Source organism: Pinus tabuliformis, chromosome X, assembly GCF_031772625.1.
Source record: "Pinus tabuliformis cultivar Carrire ecotype Pingquan chromosome X, CPIR1, whole genome shotgun sequence".
NCBI classification, from domain to species: Eukaryota; Viridiplantae; Streptophyta; class Pinopsida; order Pinales; family Pinaceae; genus Pinus; species Pinus tabuliformis.
Window position 1 is genome coordinate 299,259,823 of NC_142308.1, and position 23,967 is coordinate 299,283,789.

The following is a 23,967-nucleotide window of genomic DNA, read 5'->3' on the forward strand; positions in this document are numbered from 1 at the left end:
TGCTTAGTTATAGAATGAAACAAGATATGTCGGATATGATCTTCATTCAGGAAACAAAATGTTCCATTCAGAAAATAAGACTAATCCATAGCAAATGGCTCAATAGATTTGAGTTTCTAGAGGTTAAAGCTGAGAACACAGCGGGGGGCATTCTCACTCTTTGGAACCCCCAAAGGGTCAGCATAATTGATGCAGAGGCATCTAGAAATTACTTATCAGTGGTCATTCAACCAGTAGGGGTTTCGGAAACATTCCTGGTCACAAATGTTTACGGTCCTCAAAGAATAGATGATAAACTCAAATTGCTAGAATCCCTTATTGACCTCAGGAACAGACAGGCTGGAATTCCTTGGATCATGGGAGGGGATTTCAACATGATCAAATCTCTTTCGGAAAAAAAAGGAGGTACCAGAGCGCTAAACAAAGACTCCCTAGCATTCCAATCATTCACTGATAATATGAAAATGGTTGATCCAGAATCAGGCAATGGCCTTTTTACTTGGAACAACAAAAGAGGAGGTGAGGCACTGGTAGCCTCTAAGTTAGACAGGTTTATGATATCAGAGGAGTTGATGCTTATAAATAAAGAAATAACAACAAGAGTTCTTCCCTTTGGAGGTTCTGATCACTGGCCGATCCAATTGGAAATCAAGGGTATGGATTCTCCCAGGAATAGACCCTTCAGATTCGAAAATATCTGGCTCTCCCACCCAGATTTCATCAGTAACATTGAAAAATGGTGGTCTGAAGACTTGCAATTCCAAGGATAAAAAATGTACCTCCTTCATAAAAGACTAAAGCACATTAAGTTTAGACTTAAAGAATGGAACAAGAAGGATTTCGGTAACATTTTTGTGGATAAAAAATTAGTGGAAAACAAAATTCAGGTACTCAACCAGGCACTAATCAAAGATGGCTTTGACAAAGTCAAAATTAATCAGGCTGATAAATACCATCAAGAATGGGAAAAGTTATGCAAACAAGAGGAAATATTTTGGAGACAAAAGTCTAGAGTTCAATGGCTCAAGGAAGGAGAGCAGAATACAAGATTTTTCCACAGATCCACTATGGCTAATAGAGCTTACAATAGAATCTCTACGATAAAGGATGAGGATGGGGAGTTTCAGAACACTCATAAGGATATTGAAGTTGTGCTTGTTCAGCATTTCTGAAACATCACTCGGGAAAGAAATCTAGACAGGGATCAATCCATCAGGGAAATTACAAGGCATATCCCTAAGCTGGTGTCTAGAGAGGATAATTTGAACCTCAATAGATCAGTTACTGAAGAGGAGGTCAGTGAGGTCCTCAAAGACATGCAGAATGGCAAAGCACCAGGCCCGATGGTTTCAATGTGGATTTTTTTAAAGCATGTTGGAATATTGTCAAACAAGATATTTTGAATGTGGTGGAGGATTCCAGGGGTAGCAAAACTATCTTGAAAGCCCTCAACACCTCCTTCATTTCACTGATCCCCAAACAGGACTCAGCTCATACTGCAGATAAGTACAGACCAATAGCTTTATGTAATGTGGTTTACAAGATAATATCCAAGGTAGTGGCTAATAGACTCAAACCTCTCCTTCCTTCTTTAGTGTCAAAGGAACAATCAGGTTATGTGGAGGGCAGACAAATTTTAGATAACATTATTCAAGCCCATGAGGTGGTTCACACGCTTACCAGCAAAAGGCAAGCGGGGATGATCATGCAATTGGATATTGCCAAAGCATATGACAAGGTGAGTTGGATTTACATCAAGAAGGTTCTCACTAACTTTGGGTTCGATCACAACTGGGTGAGATGGGTTATGGTGCTAGTGACTTCTTCCAGCTTTTCAATTTTGGTGAATGGCTCTCCCTCAGAGATCTTCACTCCTTCTAGAGGCCTCAGGCAGGGAGACCCGCTCTCTCCCTTTCTCTTCATTCTCATGATGGAAGGACTTGGTCGGTCCATTAAGCATGCCAAGGCCATGGGCAAAATCAAGGGTCTTCAATTATCTGAGAGTGGTCTAGCTCTGACTCACCAGCAATTTGTAGATGATACCTTGCTGCAAGGTATCCCCACAGTCAAAGAGGCTTCTGCCTACAATCTAATCCTGAAGGATTTTGCCATGGCTACAGGTATGGAAGTCAATCTCTCTAAGTCAAAAATCTTTTTCTTAAATACTAACATTGCTATTCAGAGAAATATCTCAAGAATTCTTGGCTTCCAAAGAGATTCCCTCCCCTCAAAGTATTTAGGAGTTCCTCTTACAGCCAGACCTATGCACAAGAGTATATGGGAACTGGTACTTAATAAGTTGCAGGACAGAGTCAAAAAATGGACCTTCAGAGCCTTGAACCTAGCTGGCAGGTTGGTACTAACAAAGGCGGTTCTGCAATCTATCCCGGTATTCATGTTATCAGCTCTCCCAGCTCCCAAAGGTGTCTTAGAGCAATTCAGGAATATACAAAGAGATTTCCTTTGGGGTAAGGAGGAAACAAGGAAGAAATGGGCCCTGGTTTCTTGGGATAAAATCTGTAAACCCAAGAGCCATGGGGGGCTAGGCTTAGATGATCAGGAGACCCTTAGTAAAGTTCTAGGAGCTAAGCTTTGGTGGCGATGGGTTCAAGAGCCAAAAGCCCATTGGGCCAGGATCTGGAAAGAGAAATATGCCAGCTCTTGGCACACTAATGATCTCATAAGAATGTCTGGAATTATAAAAGGCTCCTACATATGGAATAGAGCCTGGGAAAACAGAAGCCTAGCACAAAAGAACAGTTTCTGGGAAATAAGAGTAGGAGATCTAGCACTCTTTTGGGAGGACAAATGGCAACAAGAACCAACGCTGTTAACAGAGGATTTTTTAAGCCTCAAACAGGAAACAGATTCCCAAGGGTTAATCAAAGTAAAGGATTTCTGGGATCTTACTCATACCTCCGGAAAGTGGAGAAGCTTGAGAAACATTGACTGCAGAGATGACAACCCCTTAAAAATTAAAGCAGAGGCACTTTGGTGCTTGCTAAAACAAAGGATGATCTTAGTAACAGAGGGGCAGGATCAATTGAGATGGGGTAATAACAATAAAGGTACCTTTAATCTTAAGGAAGCAAAAGGTTTTCTCCTTGGGCTTGATTCTAGTGTTCCAGACAAGATCTGGAGACACCAAGGTTGGATGAAGATCAAGCTTTTCATGTGGTTGGTTCATCATAAGAAAATCTTGACTTGGGACAACATCAGGAAAAGAGGAGTTATGGGGCCTTCCAGATGCCAACTCTGTGAAGAACAGGAGGAGACTATGGAGCATATTCTCAACAGCTGCTCTTACACCACCTGGCTGTGGGATTCTTTCTCAACAATTTTCCATCAGTCAGATAGGGACAGAGGAAGTATCACAAATACCCTAAACAAATGGAGAAGAAACTATACGGAGAATGAGTTCCTTAATTTGGCCTGGGCCTTCACACCATGCTTCATTATCTGGAATGTTTGGAAAGAAAGGAATAAAAGAATTTTCAAGAATGAGAAGTCTTCCCCTCATCGACTATTTGATCTGATCTTGAAATAGCTCTGGGAGACAGTCAGCACCACTGTTTGCAATATCCCCAAGAATCCCCCATCAGAGACTGAGCTGAGAACTCTCAGGCAACTGGGAATGCAAGGGATTATTCCCCAAGGACTAAACAGGAAGGACATAGCTATGGTTACAGAGAAGGACTTCTGGCAACCTCCACCGAAAGGCTATCTGAAATACAACATCAATGGTGCTTCCAAAGGAAACCCGGGTACAACTGGGTATGGAGGAGTTTTAAGAGATGAAGAGGGCAGTATTATCTTTATCTTCCACGGTCATTTAGGTAGAGCCACCAATAACATGGTGGAATTAATGGCTCTGGAGCATTGTCTAGAGTTTCTGATTCAGAACCATCACGCAAATGTCATTATAGAAGCAGACTCAGAGATAACCATTAACTTTGTGAAAAGAATCAGCGCTGGCTCTTGGCCGAAGAAAGTCTCAAATCACTGGAAACTAATCCAGGTTTACCAAAGAATTCAAATTCATCTCCAGGGACTTCGAACTGTAAGTTTCAACCATGTTCGACGAAATGCCAATAAGCTAGCGGACTTACTGGCCAATCAAGGTGTGAATAATGCAGACTGTGGGATGGCGAAAAAGTGGCAGGAGATACCTCAAAATTGTCTAAAAGCTCTCTGCGACGATCAAGCTGCAGAGGACAAGGAATTTTTTAGATTTCGGACTAGGATGACTAGCACGAATTGACTTTACCGGCAAGTGCAACCACAGCCCATCAGGATGTACCTGGAAGGAGGGCAAGCAAAGTGTGGCCTCACTTTACCCCAGAGTAAGCTGACCGGGATCCCCAGTTTTTCAGACAGCAATTTGCTAGGTCAATTTCCAATCAACAGAGTATCAGGTTTAGGATCCATTGAAAGAATAGGCAGAACAGATAGTTGGTTTTTTCCGGCAGTTGGAGCTTCCCCCTTTCTGCTTTCGGGCTAGAAAACCTCGCCCTTGTTGGTTTTCCGGCGATCATACATCTCTGGAGTGGTAAGTGGTTTTGCAGTTTCGGAAGTGATCCCATAGGGATTACAACACGTGGCAGGGTGGAAGATGAGGAAACCGCCCTCCATCGCACAGTATTGTTCGGTCGTCTTAGGCTGTGCGAAATGGCTCCTGGCCGTTGGATCCAGCAGCCCGAATCGACGGTTAGGATCGTTCGAGTTGTTTTGTGGGGCCAACGGGTTATTTCCACTCATCCTGTTGGCGCGTCTTTTCCTATTCCATTCTTTGCATGCACTGCGTGGTCAGGGGTGACTGTTGTCATTGGTCGGCTCCGGGGGCCATGATTTTTCCGGATCTTCCCTAGTGGTTGGGGGTCCCTGTAGTCCTTCTAAGTATGTTTCTCATGGTTTTGGGGATTTCTGGCGTAAGGCGAGGGGTCCTTGTCATTGGCAGGGTTACCTTTTCTCCTGAGTTCTTGTAATTGGTCAGGTTTTTGTATATTATGTAACTTTTCTTTTGAATTAATGAAATAGAAGGTTCGGCTCTTGTTTCAGCAAAAAAAATAAAAAAATGACTTTCCACTTACTGAAACATCAACAAACCTGTAGTCTATGTGGTTCAAGTTTAAGTAATACATAATCGTCTATGTGGTTCAAGCTTAACTAATATATATCCATCCATGTGGTTCAAGTTTAATTAGTATATAGCCATCTTAAATACATCTTTATGGATGTTACAAGCCTTTCCTAAAGTTATTGTTAATCTAAAATGTAGAAATATTTTGACCTTGAGAGACTTGATGCATCTTAATGTATAATAAATGCAAAGTTAAAATGGATTCTAGCATAGCACATTGATGCTTTCTGGTGGAGCACATTAAAGACTTCCAAAAATTAATTATAAGGGTAAATGATATTCCATAGGATCAGATAACATCCAACATGAGGTTCGCCTTTGGGAACCTGATTCATTGGAGAAGGCATTCAGGTTGGCAAGAAAAAATGAAAGTAAAATTATGGCAACAAGAAAACCTACCACTCACAACTATAAATGCGGAAGTTTTGTTGTTCCTAACCTTCCAAATCCTACAAGTTTGACACCACAAAAATTGGAAGAAAAAAGAGCAAAGGGGATTTGTTATAGTTTTGATAGAAAATATACTAAAGGTCATAGGTGTGATGAGAAGATAATATTTTACATAGATTGTAAAGAGGAGGAAGAAAGGAACAATAAACTTCAAAAGAAGAGGATATACACCAAGAGCCAACCCTAGATAAAGAAGAAATGAATCCAACCATATCTTTTAATGCATTGGCAGGAATTATCACTCCTCAAACTCTCAAGATAGAAGGACATATCAAGAAGGAAAAGATAATAGTGTTGATTTATTTAGGTAATACCCATAATTTTATTCATTGTAAGACATCCAAGGAATTGAATTACTTCCTATATCCAACACTACAGTGTCAAGTGATGGTTACAAATGGAGGAACCAAAAATTTCTCTCTAAAATGCCAGAATATTAATATAACCATGGGGGAATATGTATTGAATAGTCCAATTATTTCCATTCCAATGGGTGGTACTAATGTTGTACCACGAGTCCAATGGTTACCATCTTTGGGTAGGATAGCTTTTAATTTTCAAGAAATTTTCATGAATTTTTTTTAGGAAGGAAATGAATTTGAATTTAGGGGTATCAAAGGGAAATGAGGAAATATAATCAACTCTAATCACATGAAAAACATTCTAAAGAAAGAAAAACAAGGTGTAATTACACAATTATGCTCACTAGAGGTTCAAACATCGAAATAATCTATTTCTCCAAATCTCCAAAAAGTATTGGACAATCATCAATCCAAGGTATTTGAGACTCCCAAAGGTCTCCCACCTATTTGTGATCATGATCATGATATTCATTTGATTCCAGGAAGTGTTCCTCCAAACATGAGGCCTTACAGATATCCTTATGTCCAAAAGAGTGAAATTGAACATATGGTTACATAAATGCTAAAGGTCGATATAATTCAACATATTTAAAGTTCTTTCTCTGCTCTATTAGTATTGGTTCACAATAAGGATGCATCATGGCGCATGTGTCCAGATTATAGGGAGCTCAACAAGCTCACTATTAGATATAAATTTGCAATTCCTGTCATTGATGAATTATTTGATGAATTACATGGATCAATTTACTTCACCAAGTTGGATCTCAATTCAAGATATCATCAAATTAGAATGAAGACTGAAGACATTCTGAAAACAACATTTACAAATCATGAGGGTGATTATGAATTTTTTGTCATGCCTTTTTCCCTTACCAATGCACCTTCTACATTTCAAGGTTGATGCATTCCATTTTCAAACCCTTCCTTAGAAAAATTGTGTTAGTATTTTTTGATGATATACTAATTTACAACAAGTCTTGGAAGGATCATGTTCAACATGTTGACAGGGTGCTCAAACTATTGGAGGAGAAATAATTATATGCAAAAACCTCCAAATGTTTCTTTGGAGTACATGAGGTGAAATATTTGGGTCATATTGTATTTCATGAGGACGTTAAGTTAGACCCTAACAAAATAAAATCCATTAAAGAATGGAAAATCACAACCACAAAGCGTCTGCAATGATTTCTCGAGTTGACATGGTATTATCACAATTTTGTTAAGAATTATGGGAGAATAACAACACCTCTAACAATATTACTGAAGAAAGATGCATTTTCTCGGACTCCAGAATCAACTAAGGCCTTTAAACATCTTAAAGAGGCAATGTGTCAAAAACTGGTCTTAGCTACGTCAGACTTCACAAAAACCTTTATTATGGAATGTGATGCCTCAGGAAATGGTATTGGTGTTGTTTTAATGCAAGAAGGAAGACCCATTGCTTTTGAAATACTACATGCACTAAAGAAATGACAATGTTACCTAATGCGAAGACACTTCAAGGTAAAAACAAACCATGATAGTCTTAAATAAGTTTTCAAACAAATTTTATCTTCCGAAGAGCAGCAAAAATGGGTTGCAAAGATGTTGGGTTATGAATTTGAAATCATCTACAAAAAAGGGAAGCAAAATTTTGTTGCAGATGGACTCTCAAGAAAGGATCGGGATGTGGAAGCATTATTATGTGCCATTTATATTATCCAACCAGATTAGATAACCGAATCAAGGGATGAATGGAAGAATGACGAAGATGTGTGGACACTCATTCACAAGTTGCAGCAAGATCCCAATACATCTGATAGATTTAGCTAGAAAAATGATTCACTATGGTACAAAGATAGCTTACACATTTGTAAGAATTCCCAACTCAAACAAAATATTCTTTTCTAATTGTACACCTCTCCCTTATGAGGGCACTCACAATTTTTAGAAAATTACCACAGTGTCAAGAAGGAATTTTTTTGGGATGACCTTAAATCTGATATTCCAAAGTTTGTGGCGAAATGTTTGGTTTTCCAACAAAATAAAGTTGTGACAATTAAGAACCCGAGTTTGTTACAACCTTTATCCATTCCAAGTCAACCTTGGGAGGAAGTTTCAATGGATTTTATCACAGTTTGCCCAGGTTCGAAGGAAAAAGTGTAATTATGGTGGTAATTGATAGACCTACCAAGTATGCACACTTTTGTGTAGTATCTCATCCATTTAGAGCCTGTATGTTTGCTACTTCATTTATGGAAACAGTTCAAAAACTGCATGGAAACCCAAAGATTATTGTAAACGATGAAGATTTCATTTTCACAGGAACTTTTTGGACGAAATTATCTTCTTGCCTAGATACTCAATTAGCTCATAGTTCATCTTATCATCCTTAATCTGATGGGAAAATTGGGATAGTTAACAAATGTTTGGAAGGATATCTTTATTCCTTTGTATCTGATAAAAAAACATAATGGGTCAAGTGGTTACGTCTCACTGAATGGTGGTATCACACTTCCTTCCATACTGCAACAAAAATGACCCCATTTATGGCACTTTATGGATATTATCCACCGTTTATCACCTCATCTTTAAGAGAAAATTCTAAGGTTCAAACACTGGAAGATGACATCGAGCATCAACAACAAGTTCTCCAACTCTTAAAGGATAACCTCACATTGGCACATAATCGAATGAAATAACAAGCATATCAACATCGCAATGAAAGAAGTTTTGATGTAGGCGACTAGGTATTTTTAGGGCTACAACCATACAAACAAATGTCCCTCAAGCAAGCTAACAAGCATAATAAATTATCACCAAAGTACTATTGTCATTACAAGGTGTTGCAAATGATTGGTATTATGGCATACAAATTGGAGCTTCTTGCATCCTCCCGAGTGCACTCAGGTTTCCATGTTTCATGCTTAAAGAAGGTTATAGGTGACAAGCTCCTAGTTCAAACAATATTGCCAGAACTTGACAATGAAGGGAAAATCATATTGGAACCTGAAGCAGTCACTGAAGCAAAAAATTGACAACTACGAAATTGATTAATTTCAGAGTATCTCATCATGTGGAAGAACTTACCCAATGAAGATTCCACATGGGAGGGTGAGAATTTTATACATAAGCATCTAGAATTACTCAAGCGTTGAGGACAACACTTTTTTGAAGGAGAGGGGTGTGTTAGGTCCTTATAATATTAGTGTAACCCCTTATTGTTATTGTTGTGCCCATGTAGTCCCCATATTGTTATTGTTGTACCCCATAGAAGCCCACTATTGTTATTGTTGTCCTCTCACATTATTATTGTTATGTAGGCTCTGATTATATTGTGACCCCTTAGACTCCTATATATAGAAAGGAGGTTTTGTCATTTGAATCATCCAAAAATTGTTCATTTATGTGATGTAAAGGAGGTTGCCCCCTCGAAAAGACTATTTTTCAAGTAGTTGATCTATCTTTTTTTTTTGTGAATTAGTTGCATAAAATATATATGTATGTGTGCATGCTATATCCATTCCATATTGAACATGGAAGGAAATCCATCTCACTCGGAATGAACAAAACATCATTAAAATATTTTATCAAGAAAAAACAACTAACTTATATATACACCATAAACAATTTTACCTTTTATATTATTTGTATTTGTATATAAACAATTTTCCTTTATGTTAGTTGTCATATATAATTATACATAATTGATATTGAAATAATTTATTCAAACTATATTTAGATAACTTTTTAGTTATTTAAATATCTAAATAAAACTATATACTCTCTAATTCTAATTCTAATTCTAATTCTTGTATATATATAAATATAAATAATAGATATTAATATTTGAAGTTGTCTATAATGCGACTTTTTGGAGATTCTGGTGACGGAATTCGGCGGAAGAAATTGAGGTTAAATCTTGATTTGTTGCAGTTAAAATGGTTTTTAATTGCATATTTGGATTCAACACCTTCGAAAACCCCTGGGACGCTTTCATTGTGCAGAAACTAGCTATCAAACTTGCGATTCCAATAAATTCCTGCCAGATTTCTACAATTCCTGCCAGATTTCTACCGAAAAAACCCGCCGGAAAAGCTTTCAAAAAGTCGCGTTATAGACAACTGCTTAATATTTTATTGTCGATGAATACTGAAATTATTTTAATAATTAATATATCTTTGAAATTTCGGATATCGAAGAAGGAAAAAAATCAGTAATTAAATTATAAAAAGGTCATTTCAACACAATCAACGTACGTAATACTGAGCCAAAGTGCGTAATGATGACTTTCGAACTGGAGTCCATGGTTGCGTGATTCAGAAAATGATGGAAGGTCTTCACACTTTATGTCGTTCCTCCCGGAAGGAAATTCGATCGGATCGAGAAGACTTAGCCATGCCCTCTTCCTCGTATTCCTTTCTCTCAGCTACTACGTCACACTACGATAAACAAAATTAATAAATGTATCGTGTTCGGAGTTTCGATATATCCAATGCCCAAATCCCACGAATACTCGCGAGTCGTCAGGATGGAAATGTTGGTATCTGATCGGCCGCTGCTACTTTTTAATGTTACTATTTGATGACCTGCTGCTACTTTTGTCAGGGCAGCTGCTCTCACAAAGTGATTAGATTATTGCAGTAAAAACATTTTAAAAAATTTTAAAATCTATATAGATTATTGTAGTAAAAACAAAAAAATCTTACAGGGATCAATCTATAATAAGTAACCAACATTATTTGTATAACTGAAACAACTAATATTAAATTAGTTTAACTAAACTACCAACCAAAGAAACAAATAAATGAATAAATACGCATCTTAATGATTGTGAAAAAACTTTTTTTTTCCAGAGTGAAATCCATATATGGCCGAAGCCAATCAGAATACTGCCGAAGCCAAAATACAATAAGGCCAAAACCAGACAAAAAACGGCCGAAGCCAGCAGATACGGCAAAGCCGTCACAAATCGCCGAGGGGGACCTCGGCAGGGTTCGAAAAACTTATACCTACCAAATTAACCAGCCTTACTAATTCGGTAAGAAACTCTGAATTACACGCTCAACTTACTGTGAAAAAACTTATAACTACCCAACAACCGGCCTTACTAATTCAGTAAGAAACTCTGAATTACACTCTCAACTTCCGAAGCCACCCGGCCGATTATTTACATATAAATATATTACAGGTGAACCACTGGAATAAATCATGTGGCTGTCTACTTGATTTCAAAAAGAAGCGTTATGAATGCTTGCAGTTCTCTTAAAACTCCATGTCAAGTGTTAGATTTTCGTTTCCATGTGCTTCTCGTGCATATCTACATTTTCATTTGGTCACGTAAGTGCGTAATTAGGAATCATGACACATGAGGAGTGTATGACTATTTTATTTTATAATCATCAGATTTATTTTATAATCATCTTTCTATTTGCCAGTCGTCAAGCTTGTTCGACTGTTAGAGATTGCTTTCCGGAAGTAATTGCTTAGATACATGCGCAGGTGGTCCACGAGTTGGGATCCACTTATTCAACTGTATTTTTCAATCATTGGAGGAAACCGCGCCTGAAAATGTTGCTTTGGTGTCCCACTGTTCCAACGCTTTAAACGCGTGCAAGTCACCTTTCTTTACGCGTACCAATCATCCAATACTGCACGACATCGGAGCACACACCTTGTCATGGCTCTGTCTAGATATCTATCTATATATATATGTATTCACAAATCTAGTGACTCAGTCCCATCATCCCAGGGAGAGGGATCAGACAGGCAACCCACAAAATGATCTCCTCCCCCTACGCCTGTAGTGAGGCTCAGCAAAGCCAAAGCGGAACGTGTGTTTCATTTGGCATATACGAACCTCAGGATGGATGTGACATTCATGATGCAGTAACCCACATGGCCAAAGTGGCTTCTGTGTTAGAGAAGAGAAATAGCATCAACGTCGCCATTCTCAAGAGTCTAGAACAATCATGGGTATGAGTGCTTACTATGTCTAATGCTCATATTCTCTGTTTCTCTCGTTTTCAGATCAATAAAAGAATGGCCTGGCATTAACGAATTATATCAGCTGTTTGCAGGCCGTAGTCTTTGCAATCCGGAAAGGGGGTTCCAGTGGAGACAAGCCAGCTCTGTATCTACCGCAGGTACGTTCTAGAAATCAATACTTTTCCTTTACTGCGTATCAATTACTCGTGGACTGGCGCGACTAATTATTCGCTCTGCATTTTCCATTTGGTTGGTGTGATCTATCAGGCAGCGGCGTTCACCAAAGGGATGAAGTGCGCCGTGAGAATAGTGGATTCAGGGTGGTTCCGCCTAAGTTCCCGGGAGATCAGCAGAGGAGTTCCGTTTGCGCAATTAGCTTTGGGTGACATTGTTAGCCTCCGGAGACTATACATGCCGAGCTGGAAGAAACAAGATGTGCTTTCATACTGCTGCCTAGCCATACTAAAGTCATACTTCGCTGGGCTGAAGGGCATATTATCCTACTCCTTCTATGAGTCCATGGACGGGAGACATATAATAGGGTTAGGAGTGTGGGATAGCATCGAATCCGCGTCTGTTGTGGCAAATAATGATGATCGCAACGCAAACCCGTGGGTGGCCTTTTGGAAAAGCCTGGGGGCCAAGAAACTTAAATACGATGTTTGCCAGGTCGTCTATGTCACCTGCCAGACTTCCTGCGTCGAATATTCAAGGCCAAGCTTTCAAATATAATCATTTAAATTGAAACTGTTATAAGATGGTTGAATAAAATTGGACGATTTATCGCTCCAGGTGGTTGCATATAGTTTTTAGAGGGAACCTAACCCCTCGGATTGTGGCTTGGATTGTAGCAATAGAAGGATTGCCCTTTCGACCATTGGGGTTTCTCTCTCCAGATATTGAATCAGATGACAGCAAATGCATTACTAGTAACTGAGAAAACTGTCTGGCACCGGGTAATGGGACGAAAAGGTAGATCAATGATCAAATTTCCCATAGAGTCAGTTGGGTTGCGGTGTAGATGTGATGTAAAGTCACGTAGATTTACAATGGGTTTTTAAATCAGGTTGATGTGTTAGTGTTCGACATCCTTGTAGAAATGTCACACTAAAGGTTTATTATTATACCAAAATCTATATTTATAGGTATAAATAAACTTTTAAATCAGTAATATTCATTTTGAGGTTGATTCGATGGTTAATTTTATATTTTTAGATAATGCTTAATTTATAAAATTGATTTTCAAAATATAATAATTAATTTAACATTTATAATCAATTTTGGAAAAAAATCAAGCTTTCAAATTTATTCGAAAACTAAATTATATAGTCATTAAAAGGAGCATACCGAAAATCTAATTTTATATGTAGACGGCCATTCCAATGTTAATCCACATTTTAACTTTATTAGAAGTGTGCATTTTTCGCTTACTCAAGAGAGCATAATAAAATGATTTTCATAAAGATCTTAAAGGTCAAGTATGGGAGTGGTCATCGATGTTCGCAAAGCTCGAAATGTTCGGAGTGATAATGGAATGAAGATGTGGAGTGGAGGTGTATTTTATGAAAAAAAAAGAATTATATATATTCCAAAACTAAATGACATAATTGTTAAAAAATATTAAAAAAGGAGTATATTGGATTTCTAATTTTCTAGGAAGATGGTTATTAATCGAGAGACTATATAGTTTTACTTCTATATGTGAATATCAATCCTTATTCACACTTAATTCCAAAGATCTTAAAGGTGAAGTATGCGAATAGTCATGGATGTTTACAAATTTCCCATGTTTGGGTGATGTTAGGAATTTTATTGGGAGGGGATTGTGGTGTATTTAGGTTAGTGGTGAAGTTGTTTTGTTTGTTTGTTTTTAGTTGAAGTTTTATTATTAATAAAAGGGATTTTAGAATTGAAAAGTATTAGATTTGTAAGTATTATTTAAGATAGTTTAGTTAAAATTGAAAAATTAGTAATAGGTAGAGATGTCTTAGATCTTATAAAATATATTATAATTAAAATTTAAAATATATTATAATTAATATATATATATATATATATATATAAAAAAGATAGAAAATTTAAAGTATTTTTTAAATTATTTTATTGTTGGTTTTAATGTTGTACATTATAAGTTTATTGATAAATGTTAATTATTTTATTTATTTTACAAGTAAATTATGTGGAAATGTTTATTTTTATTTTTTTTAAATAATTAATCTTTAGAAATATAAAATATAAAATATAAAATTAATTTTTAAGTTAATTTTTGCAATTGAAAATTTCACAAAACTCTAGTTGAGATACTTTTTCTACTGTTTCTATTCCACCATATAGAAACTAGACTAAAGATAGAAGAATAAGAATTCTAGGGAAACATAATTGAAACATAGTTGATAGTTTGAGATTTGAAAGGTAAAAATGTCTCCCTACCATGAGGGAAAACAATAAAAAAATTGGTGTGGATTTGAATTTCGTAGAATCTAGGACCACAAGCTAAGAAAACTAAACATGAACTCCAAAAAGAATCTGCCAACAACCTTGAAGGGTAGAAATAGAAACCCAACAAATAAAACCATGAGAGACAAGAAGCCTAAACACCATGAGGATACTGAGGCCTGAGGTTCATGGGTTGTTCCTTGACCTTGCATGGCAGAGGAATTGGAGATATAAGTGGAGATCCCATCTCTAGTCTCAATATTTGTCCTTCCACATCCAACATCATACCCCTGAGCTCATCCAATTGATGAATGAGGTTCACCTAGATCTATATTCTATCCACAAGTATATTACCCATCGATAACTTGATGTGCCAATAAAGGTCTATTGTCTAAAGATAATGGTCATGTCATCTATAGGAGTTGTTAATATCATGAACCTAAGGACAATACATGTCATAACATTTGAGTCCAAAGTCACTTGCCTTTCTTGTTGAATTTTTGCGTCGACCAGTTGAATTTCCTCCTAAAAATATGTAGGGGTGTGCTTATAAAAGATACAAGTTGAAGACTCTTCTTTTAATTAGGATCTGGAACAACTCGAAGCTCCTCCGGCTCCAACTGTGTGGAGGGAATCAACATTCTGGCACATCATGGCTATTTGAGTGATAAGACTTCATTGAGGCATGGTTGGAACATTATCACAATTCTGTTAGGAATTATGGGAGAATAAAAACACCTCTAACAATATTACTGAAGAAAGATGCATTTTCTTAGACTCCAGAAGCAACTAAGGTCTTTGAACAACTTAAAGAGGCAATGTGTCAAACACTGGTCTTAGCTACATCAGACTTCACAAAAACCTTTATTATGGAATGTGATTCCTCAGGAAATGGTATCGGTGTTGCTTTAATGCAAGAATGAAGACCCGTTGATTTTGAAATACTACATGCACTAAAGAAATGACAACCTTACCTAATGCGAAGACACTTCAAGGTAAAAACAGATCATGATAGTCTTAAATACTTTTTCGAAAAAATATTATCTTCCGAAGAGAAGCAAAAATGGGTTGCAAAGATATTGGGTATAGACTTTGAAATCATCTACAAATAAGGGAAGCAAAATGTTGTTGCAGATGCACTCTCAAGAAAGGACGCGGATGTGGAAGCATTATTATGTGTCATTTCTATTATCCAACTAGATTAGATAACCAAAGCAAGGGATGAATATAAGAATGACGAAGATGTGTGGACACTCATTCACAAGTTGCACCAAGATCCCAATATATTTGATACATTTAGCTAGAAAAATGATTCATTATGGTACAAAGATAGCTTATATCTTTGTAAGAATTCCCAACTCAAACGAAAGATTCTTTTCTAATTGCACACCTCTTCCTTATAAGGGCACTCAGAATTTTTAGACACTTACCACAGGGTCAAGAAGGAATTTTTTTGGGATGACCTTAAATCTGATATTCCAAAGTTTGTAGCGGAATGTTTGGTTTCTCAACAAAATAAAGTTGTGAAAATTAAGACCCTGAGTTTGTTACAACCTTTATCCATTCCAAGTCAATGTTGGGAGGAAGTTTCAATGGATTTCATCATAGGTTACCCAAGTTCGAAGGAAAAAGTGTAATTATGGTGGTAATTGATAGACCTACCAAGTTTGCACACTTTTATGCATTATCTAATCCATTTAAAGCCTACACATTTGCTATTGCATTTATTGAAGCAGTTCAAAAAATACATGGAAACCCAAAGATTATTGTAAACAACAAAGATCTCATTTTCGCAGGAAATTTTTGGATGGAATTATCTTCTTGTCCGGGTACTCAATTAGATCATAGTTCATCTTATCATCCTCAATCTGATGGGAAAATTGGGATAAGGAACAAATGTTTGGAAGGATATATTCGTTCCTTTATATCTGATAAAAAAACATAATGGGTCAAGTGGTTACATCTGGCTGAATGGTGGTTGTTGTACCTATTTCCTGTAGGCAGTCCTTGGCTGCAAAAACTATGCTAGGAAACCAACTCAACCAGCCTTTAGGTTCAAGATGGCCCTTGAACCAAAGGGGGCTCCCTCAGTGGTTACGAGGCTTTGTTTAACATTGTTCACCTATCATTGAACAACAGAAGCACAATGGCCAGATTTATAGTTTTAATTGGGGATGGTTGGCGATCAATGATAATCCCTAATCATGATTAAAAGCCTCTCTCACAAGGTCCCTTCTGAAAGTGTCAACATCCAGCGTGTCAGAATGACTTAGCTTTTTCAATAATTATGGTAGAAGAATGTAAGGGGATTCCTAATAATTAAGCAATGAGAATGACTACCTAACAACTATGGTGTAGAAGATTTCTACAACAAAACAAAACATATTCAGAGTGTTGGGTAGCGGAGGTCCCACGTAACAGTTTTGGGTCTGTTAGCCTAGAAATTAGGATAAAAATATTGTAAAACTCCGAACTATGCGGAGCATGAAGTGTAAAAGGTCAAGTCAAAGGGTTGTCCGCATGAAAAAATAACATAAATTAATAGGAAGTAAGTGAGTCTGCAAACCATAGAAAGGTATAAATAGAGCATGGCTCTATAAGGGAAAGACAATTTTTGGTACGTAATCTTGGAAAAAAGGTGTAATGGGTTTCTGAAGGAAAGTCTAAAAGCGTCTGTAAGTCCAAGTCAAGGGTTTGGGGTAGTAGACAGAGGCTCTGCAGCTGTGTGTGCAAAGGCCTGAAAGAGTCTGCCGCTGTGTGCGTGGACCCCTGAGCTAAGTGTGTAGGGCGAATCAGGATGTATTGGTGAAGAAAGTAAATAAAGATAAGTGTTTCTGAAATTCTGTGTTAAATATGAATTATCGTGAATCTGGCTTGTGGTTACTATAACTGTTTGATCTATCCGCATATGGTTTTGTTATGAATATCTGAATCAGTGTCTATTCTAATATGCGAACTGGTTAACTCTGATAAATGTTTGCTTAAAGACCATAATAAGTAGATTGAATACATAAACAGTGTAATAATAGGTAGTAAAGTTTGCCTTGGGTTTGGATCTACGCAACGCGAAGTTGTAGAACGGGGTGCAACCCCTCCCAACCACATATAGACATCCCAAGGGTGTAGAAACCTGGTTCCAGCACCCTTCCCTGCTACCTCGGGTGAGACCTCAGTCCGCGCCTCGCGGGCTGTTGCCGAAACGGCCAGTAGCTGTGGGATTTGTTTGGCTAAATACTTCTTCTGAACCTAGGTCAGGCCCATTTAAGCCAACAAATGGTTCTGTTGCTAGGACTAGGATCTGCCTAAGGGGCGTCTAGTGTGAAACGCGAGGACTCAATAGAAAAGAACATTAAAGGATTAAAGGGATCAGGAACGGGAGTAGATCAAGGGTAACTATGGCTAGCGCGATTCATTTGCCAGTATTCAAAGGAGTAGGAGGCGAAGACCCCGAACAATTCTCGTTTGTGCTAACATCAGTATGGAATGCGCAGCAAATTACGGATGATCATATTAGAAAGGCTACCTTAGTCAACGCACTGCAGGACAGAGCTCTGACATGGTACATAAAGTATTCAAGCATGCACCCAACGGCAGGAATAGTAGACATTCAAACCGAATTGAAAAAGGAGTTTAGCTGGCTGAAGTTAGAAACACAGTTAATTATAGGGTTCAAAGAAATCGCGATGACGCCTGGAGAAACCTTGTGGGATCTGGACCAAAGGCTAAAAAGTACTATTCGTGAGGCTAACATGACATTGACAGATGCGCAACACTGCGCTTGGTTTATGGCATCCTTAACACCACACCTAAGGGTATCTCTATCACAACAGAAGATCTCAACCCAGGCTGAAGCATTAGAGATAGCCATGAGGTTATACGAAACTTCGCTGCAAGATCCCCGGTTGGGAGTGCAGCAAATCCAAGCGCAGATCTAGGATTTGTATGTCAAAATGAAGAAGCTAAAACAAGAATAGATACCACGAGCCAAAGCTCGAGAGGAAGTATGGCGTATAAAGTGCAGAAGCCAGGGACATGATAAAGACCACTGCCCGGTCTCAGTGAATTTGGTGGCGACGGGGGGGTCAACGCTATTGCGACTAGAGGCACAGACAGGACCGAGAATTACAGCCCCGCTCTGGTGCGCAATCTATCAGGTGGGAGGAAAGCACAACACTGATAACTGTCATCTATTACCAAAATATAGCCAGACCCGCCAACAGCTATTTTGCAACTTCTGCAGGTCAGTGGGTCACAAGGAAAAATATCGTCGTAGCTACTAATTGTTAACAGACCAGTCACCTGCTTACAAGATGCAGACTGAGGCACGAGGTCAGGATCCAGTCGCAGCGATTACACGCTGTGGGTTCCAAGGCCGTGGACAAGGATGGGGAAGAATGGGGCCTAGAAAGGGTCATGAGCAAATAATCTGCTACAACTGTGGAGGACCAAGACATTACGCACGGAAGTGTCCCAACCCAACTAGAATTTCATGCAACTATTGTGAGTAATTCAATCACGAGCTAATAGATTGCCCTACACTAATAGCACAAATTTGTGAGAAAAGGGAAACGCAACAAAAAATGACCCAGAATGTACAGATGATGAGGTCCGAACCCCAGGAGGAAGATCCCAAGGTCAACATGGTGCTGAGAAGTGGTACGGACACGGGAGCAGATGGAGGGAATCTGGAAGCTGAAGAGAACTTCGTGAAGGTCTTTACCTCAGGTAGTTGGGATCAACTTGAATCGGGCAAGGACCCCTCTATGATAACTACCTTTTTAGAGACATGTCTACAGTTGCTTCGTGACAATACGATGGTTAATAGCTTTCAAGAATTAGTAAATAGATGCACAGGATGGAGTGGACCTCATGTCATTCGGAAGCTGGGAAGACATGCATCACGAACTAGAAGAGAATTGCGGTTAACCGCGTAGATCGACGAGTATGAGATGGAGCAGGTCATTTTGGATCTAAGATCAAATGCCAATGTACTGCTAAAACAAAATTGGGAGCACATGGGTAAGACTACACTACAATGGTCCCCTATCCAATCACAGATGGCAAATCAGTAGAAGATGTTGCCCATGGGAAGGCTGCAAGGGGTTATGGTAGACCTTGATGGCGCAAGTACCCGAACGGACTTTGAAGTTATTGAGCTTATGGATGAAAGTGTGCCCTATCTTGCATTGCTAGGAATAGAGTGGGCCACCGACATGAATGGGGTGATTAATCTAAGGAATTGAATAATGATATTTGAAACGAAGTCGCTCCACATAGTCATTCCACTAGATCCTGCTGAAGGACTGCGCTACATTGAACCTGTGCGTGACAAAAGACGCGACGACAACGTAGCTTGTAGCTACAGAATGTCTGCCTAGGAGCAAGGAGCGGCCAGGACAACGAAAGATATAATAATATTACAGGGTAATGGAGAATCGTGCACTTCAGATTTAGATGAGGAAGGCGAGCGACGGCGCAACAAAGGAGTAACCACACTACACTGTAATATGCTAACTAAATTGTTGTACTACGTAAGGGCTCAGGATCGCGAATTGTCGAAGTATGATGGGTTGACCATAATAGATGAATTCCTAGCCAAATATGAAATCGCGGTACCAGAGCATCAACAGTTTGATGCAATGAGATTGGCGTTGCACACGATGCCTGCATGATGGTGGGGCACACATGAAGGGACGTTCTAAGATTGGCATGCCTGCAGGCGCATGATGAAGATCAGATTTTGGAAGTCGAAGCTACGCACAACGGAGAAATACGATGGACATGATGATCCACGCATGCACCTTACCAAATGGATCAAAGCCTACGGAGAGGAACCTCAACTAGAATGGGTGCACTTATTTTTTCACACCTTAGACGTCATTCCCAGAAACTGGTATACGGAAGCAGAGCTTCAGCACAACACAGGCGAGTGGGATATCCTACGCATAGAATTTTTTTCGACCTTCCTATTTGAAGATCAATGGGACCCCGTGGACGAAGCACTACAGCTGGTAAAGGCCACCATATTCAAAACACTGCTAGAACCAGAGAAAACCATGCAGCCCAACTAGGCGTGGTAGTTGAGCTAGGCCCTTGAATGCTATAATATCCAGATGGAAGATGATGAATATGATCTGCGAAACATCAATATTGCATAATCAGAGGGGAGCCGGGATGTGCGCAGACCCAAAATCGAAGATCTAAATATCACGGCGTCATTGAAAACGAAACAAGAGAATATTGGAACTGAAGAAGAGCCAAAGTATGCAACACTTGGGGACTACTGAGATGACGCCACAGTGGAGAAGGTCATCAATTTGCTGCGGGAATATCAGGATTTGTTCCCAACAAAGATTACAGAGCTGAAAGGGATTCTAGGAGACTTAGGAATGATGAAGATAACATTGAAATCAGATGTGAAACTGGTGAAGCAGTGGCCCTACCGATTGAATCCAAAATATAAAGAAAAGGTCCTCAAGGAACTAGACAAGATGTTGGTAGCAAGAATCATTGAACCAATCGAGGAGTCTGACTGGTTAAGTTCGATGGTTGTGTAGGAGAAGAAACAGAAGGGCGAGATTCGCATCTGCGTGGATCTCAGGAAGCTCAATGATTCTTGCGTCAATGATCTATTTCCAACACCATTCACAAATGAGGTGCTGGAAAATGTGGGGGGCCAAGAAGCCTACTCCTTCATGGATGGATTCTCAGGATACCACCAAATCAAGATCGTACCAGAGGATAGGAGTAATACATCGTTCACCACCGAATGGGGTTGCTTTCAGTACATAGTAATTCCTTTCAGACTGAAGAATGCACCGACAATATTTTCACGAATAGTAGTTGCGACATTCAAAGAATTTATCCACAAGTTCTTAGAAGTTTACCTTGATGACTGGACCATGTTTGGATTGGTTAAGAAGCACGTAGCGAGCTTACGGTTGATGTTGGATACTTGCCACCGACATCAGATTGCGTTAAATTTGAAGAAGTGTACTTTCCTTGTCCCGTTTGGGAACCTGTTGTGCCATGTGGTCTGTTAGCATGGCTTGATGGTGGACCCAGCAAAGATCACCGTCATTCTCAATTTGCAAGCACCGCGAAGTGCCAAGCAATTACGCGCCACACTCGAACACACGGGCTACTATCGAAAGTTCATCAAAAACTATGCCCAGATCACAGCTCCGATGGAACAATTGTTTAAGAAAGATGCTACTTATTACTGGAATGAGGAATGTGACAAAAGTCTGGAGACGCTTAAGGAAAAGATGGCATCGGCCCCTATATTGGTCTTTCCAAAATGGGACGTCGAATTTCATGTGCATGTCGATGTGTCATGTATTGCATTGGGGGTGGTACTTACCCAACCAAGAGCAAAAGGAATTGACCACCCGATTGCATTTGCAAGTCGCCGGTTGTCAAAAGCAGAGAAGAATTATTCCACTACTGAGCGCAAGGGACTAGCGATGGTATACGCGCTTCAAAAATTCCACCACTACCTACTTGGTGGTCACTTTAAGATGTATACCGATCACTCCACGTTGAAATACCTAGTGAATAAGCCTATGTTGGGAGGGCGTATCTGTAGATGGTTGCTGCTATTCTAGGAGTATAACTTTGAGGTCATTTTCAAACTGGGACATTTAAATGCAGGCCCAGATCACTTGTCCCGAATTGAGACTAGCAAAGAACCCACAAATCTAGAGGATGGATTTCCGGGTGCTTAGTTATATGTGGTGCGCGTCGCGGATGATCACTTTGAAAATATAATATATTTATTAACTACAGGAACTGCGCCGTAGGGATACTCCATTCAACAGAAGAAGGAATTGGTGATACAGACAGTAGACTTCACCGTGATTGTCAGCCACCTCTACAGAATGGGCAACAACGAGATATTGCGCTGATATGTCCCAGAGTTCGAGCAAGGATAGATCCTAGCCGAAGCACATGGGGGGGTTGCTGGCGAACATTACATGGGTCGCGCCACAGCCCAGAAAATCCTTCGTGCAGGATTATGGTGGCCTACTCTACATCAGGATTCGAAAGCATGCTGTCGAGCCTGCGATGTATGTCAACGGACGGGGAAACCATCACGGAGAGATGAAGTGCCACTCCATCCATAGATGACGTTGTAGCCCTTCTAAAAGTGGGAAATCGACTTTGTAGGACCTATCGATCAGCGAGGGAAAACAGGCGCGCACTATGTCATTACCGCGACAGACTACTTGACCCAATGGGCTGAGGCACAACCAGTTAAAGATTGCACAGCTACAACAGCTGCGAAGCTTTTGTTCGAGAACATACTGACAAGGTTTGGATGTCCTAAAATCCTCATGCGCAATTGCGGCACGCATTTTCTGAATGAAACAATCAGCGGCCTCACTGAAGAATTCCATATATATCACCAGCAGAGTATGCCATACCACCCGCAAGTGAATGGGACCTTGGAGGCATTCAACAAAATCTTGGAAATCATGTTGATCAAGGTTTGTAATGCACAACGAAATGACGAGGACTTGCGCATCCCTGTTGTGCTTTGGGCATACTGCACTACATGCAAGAAGTTGACATGCCAGACACTGTTTTGGTTAGTATATGGCCAGGAGGCCGTTATGCCTATGGAATATATTGTGCCTAGTTTGCGAATAGTGGCAATCGCTGATATGGCAAACTGCGGGGCTTTAGAGGAAAGGCTCGCGCAGCTCGAAGAATTGGAAGAGGAATGGTTCTTAGCTGGAATCCATCAGCAAGTATAGAAATAGTGCAAAAAAGCATGGCCTAATTGACATATCAAGGTGTGCACTTTCAAGGAGAATGATCTAGTATTGCTATTCGACAGTAAATTTGAGAAATTCCCTGGCAAACTCTAAATGCATTGGTTGGGACCCTATGTCATCAAAGAAGTTACCGAAGAGGGCACGGTTCAGTTGGCTATACTCAATGGGTATCCCTTCCCAGGCCGAGTGAATTGTAGTCGCTTGAAGCTCTATACGGGCGGGGTGGCCGCCTGACTAACTGTTCAAGGGATAGTCTCACCGTTCCAACCAGTTGGGAGAGAGCACGAGACGGTAAAGCAGTCTGGGGAAACAAGGCATGAATGCCAAGTTACACGTTGATCGGGCTCATCATGAAGATCGCAGGTGCATGATCAGAAGTAAATTGCTGCTTTACTCCGAGTAGAAGTGACCATTCGAATCACTGTTCATGACAAGATGTCTACATTATGGCAAAAAGGGAGAGGGCGACGAGAAATTAAGAGAAGAAGTACGAGCCATATATGGCACGAGCTACCACAGAATAGCCACGGGGACACTAGAACAAGCGGGAATCAGGGGATTTGAACTTCGAAGTGCTTAGAAATCACCGAGGGGCATCCACCAGGCGAACTAGACTTCCACAAAGCATATGCTCAGTATTTCTATGGAGTTGTTTATTACCTCTGCATAAGGAGTAAGCCCGAGGATGGTGATATGGCTGATAAAGTAGCCAAACTATCTAAAGAGCATGGTGGTGACTGCCGCAGGCATTCTGCAGCTTGCAGCCTCAACCATAGAGGATATACCAGAAGAAGGCAGACACAAAGTAGAAGTGGTCCAGATGTCGTGGGTT

At 39.6% G+C, this 23,967-nt stretch overlaps 2 protein-coding genes across 2 annotated transcripts; both read left to right on the top strand.

The window, feature by feature from the left end:
* The first annotated feature begins 11,669 nt into the window (after nucleotides 1-11,669).
* LOC149139581 (uncharacterized) lies at nucleotides 11,670-12,960 on the top strand. Its single transcript, XM_089450027.1, has 3 exons — nucleotides 11,670-11,907; nucleotides 12,012-12,077; nucleotides 12,187-12,960. The coding sequence occupies exons 1-3, from the start codon at nucleotides 11,713-11,715 to the stop codon at nucleotides 12,649-12,651; spliced, it is 726 nt and encodes a 241-aa protein (XP_089306153.1). The 5' UTR covers nucleotides 11,670-11,712; the 3' UTR covers nucleotides 12,652-12,960.
* An 8,447-nt stretch (nucleotides 12,961-21,407) lies between these two features.
* On the top strand, nucleotides 21,408-23,715 carry LOC149139582 (uncharacterized). The gene is made up of 3 exons (XM_089450772.1): nucleotides 21,408-21,600; nucleotides 22,525-23,108; nucleotides 23,593-23,715. The coding sequence occupies exons 1-3, from the start codon at nucleotides 21,408-21,410 to the stop codon at nucleotides 23,713-23,715; spliced, it is 900 nt and encodes a 299-aa protein (XP_089306898.1).
* Nucleotides 23,716-23,967: the final 252 nt, after the last annotated feature.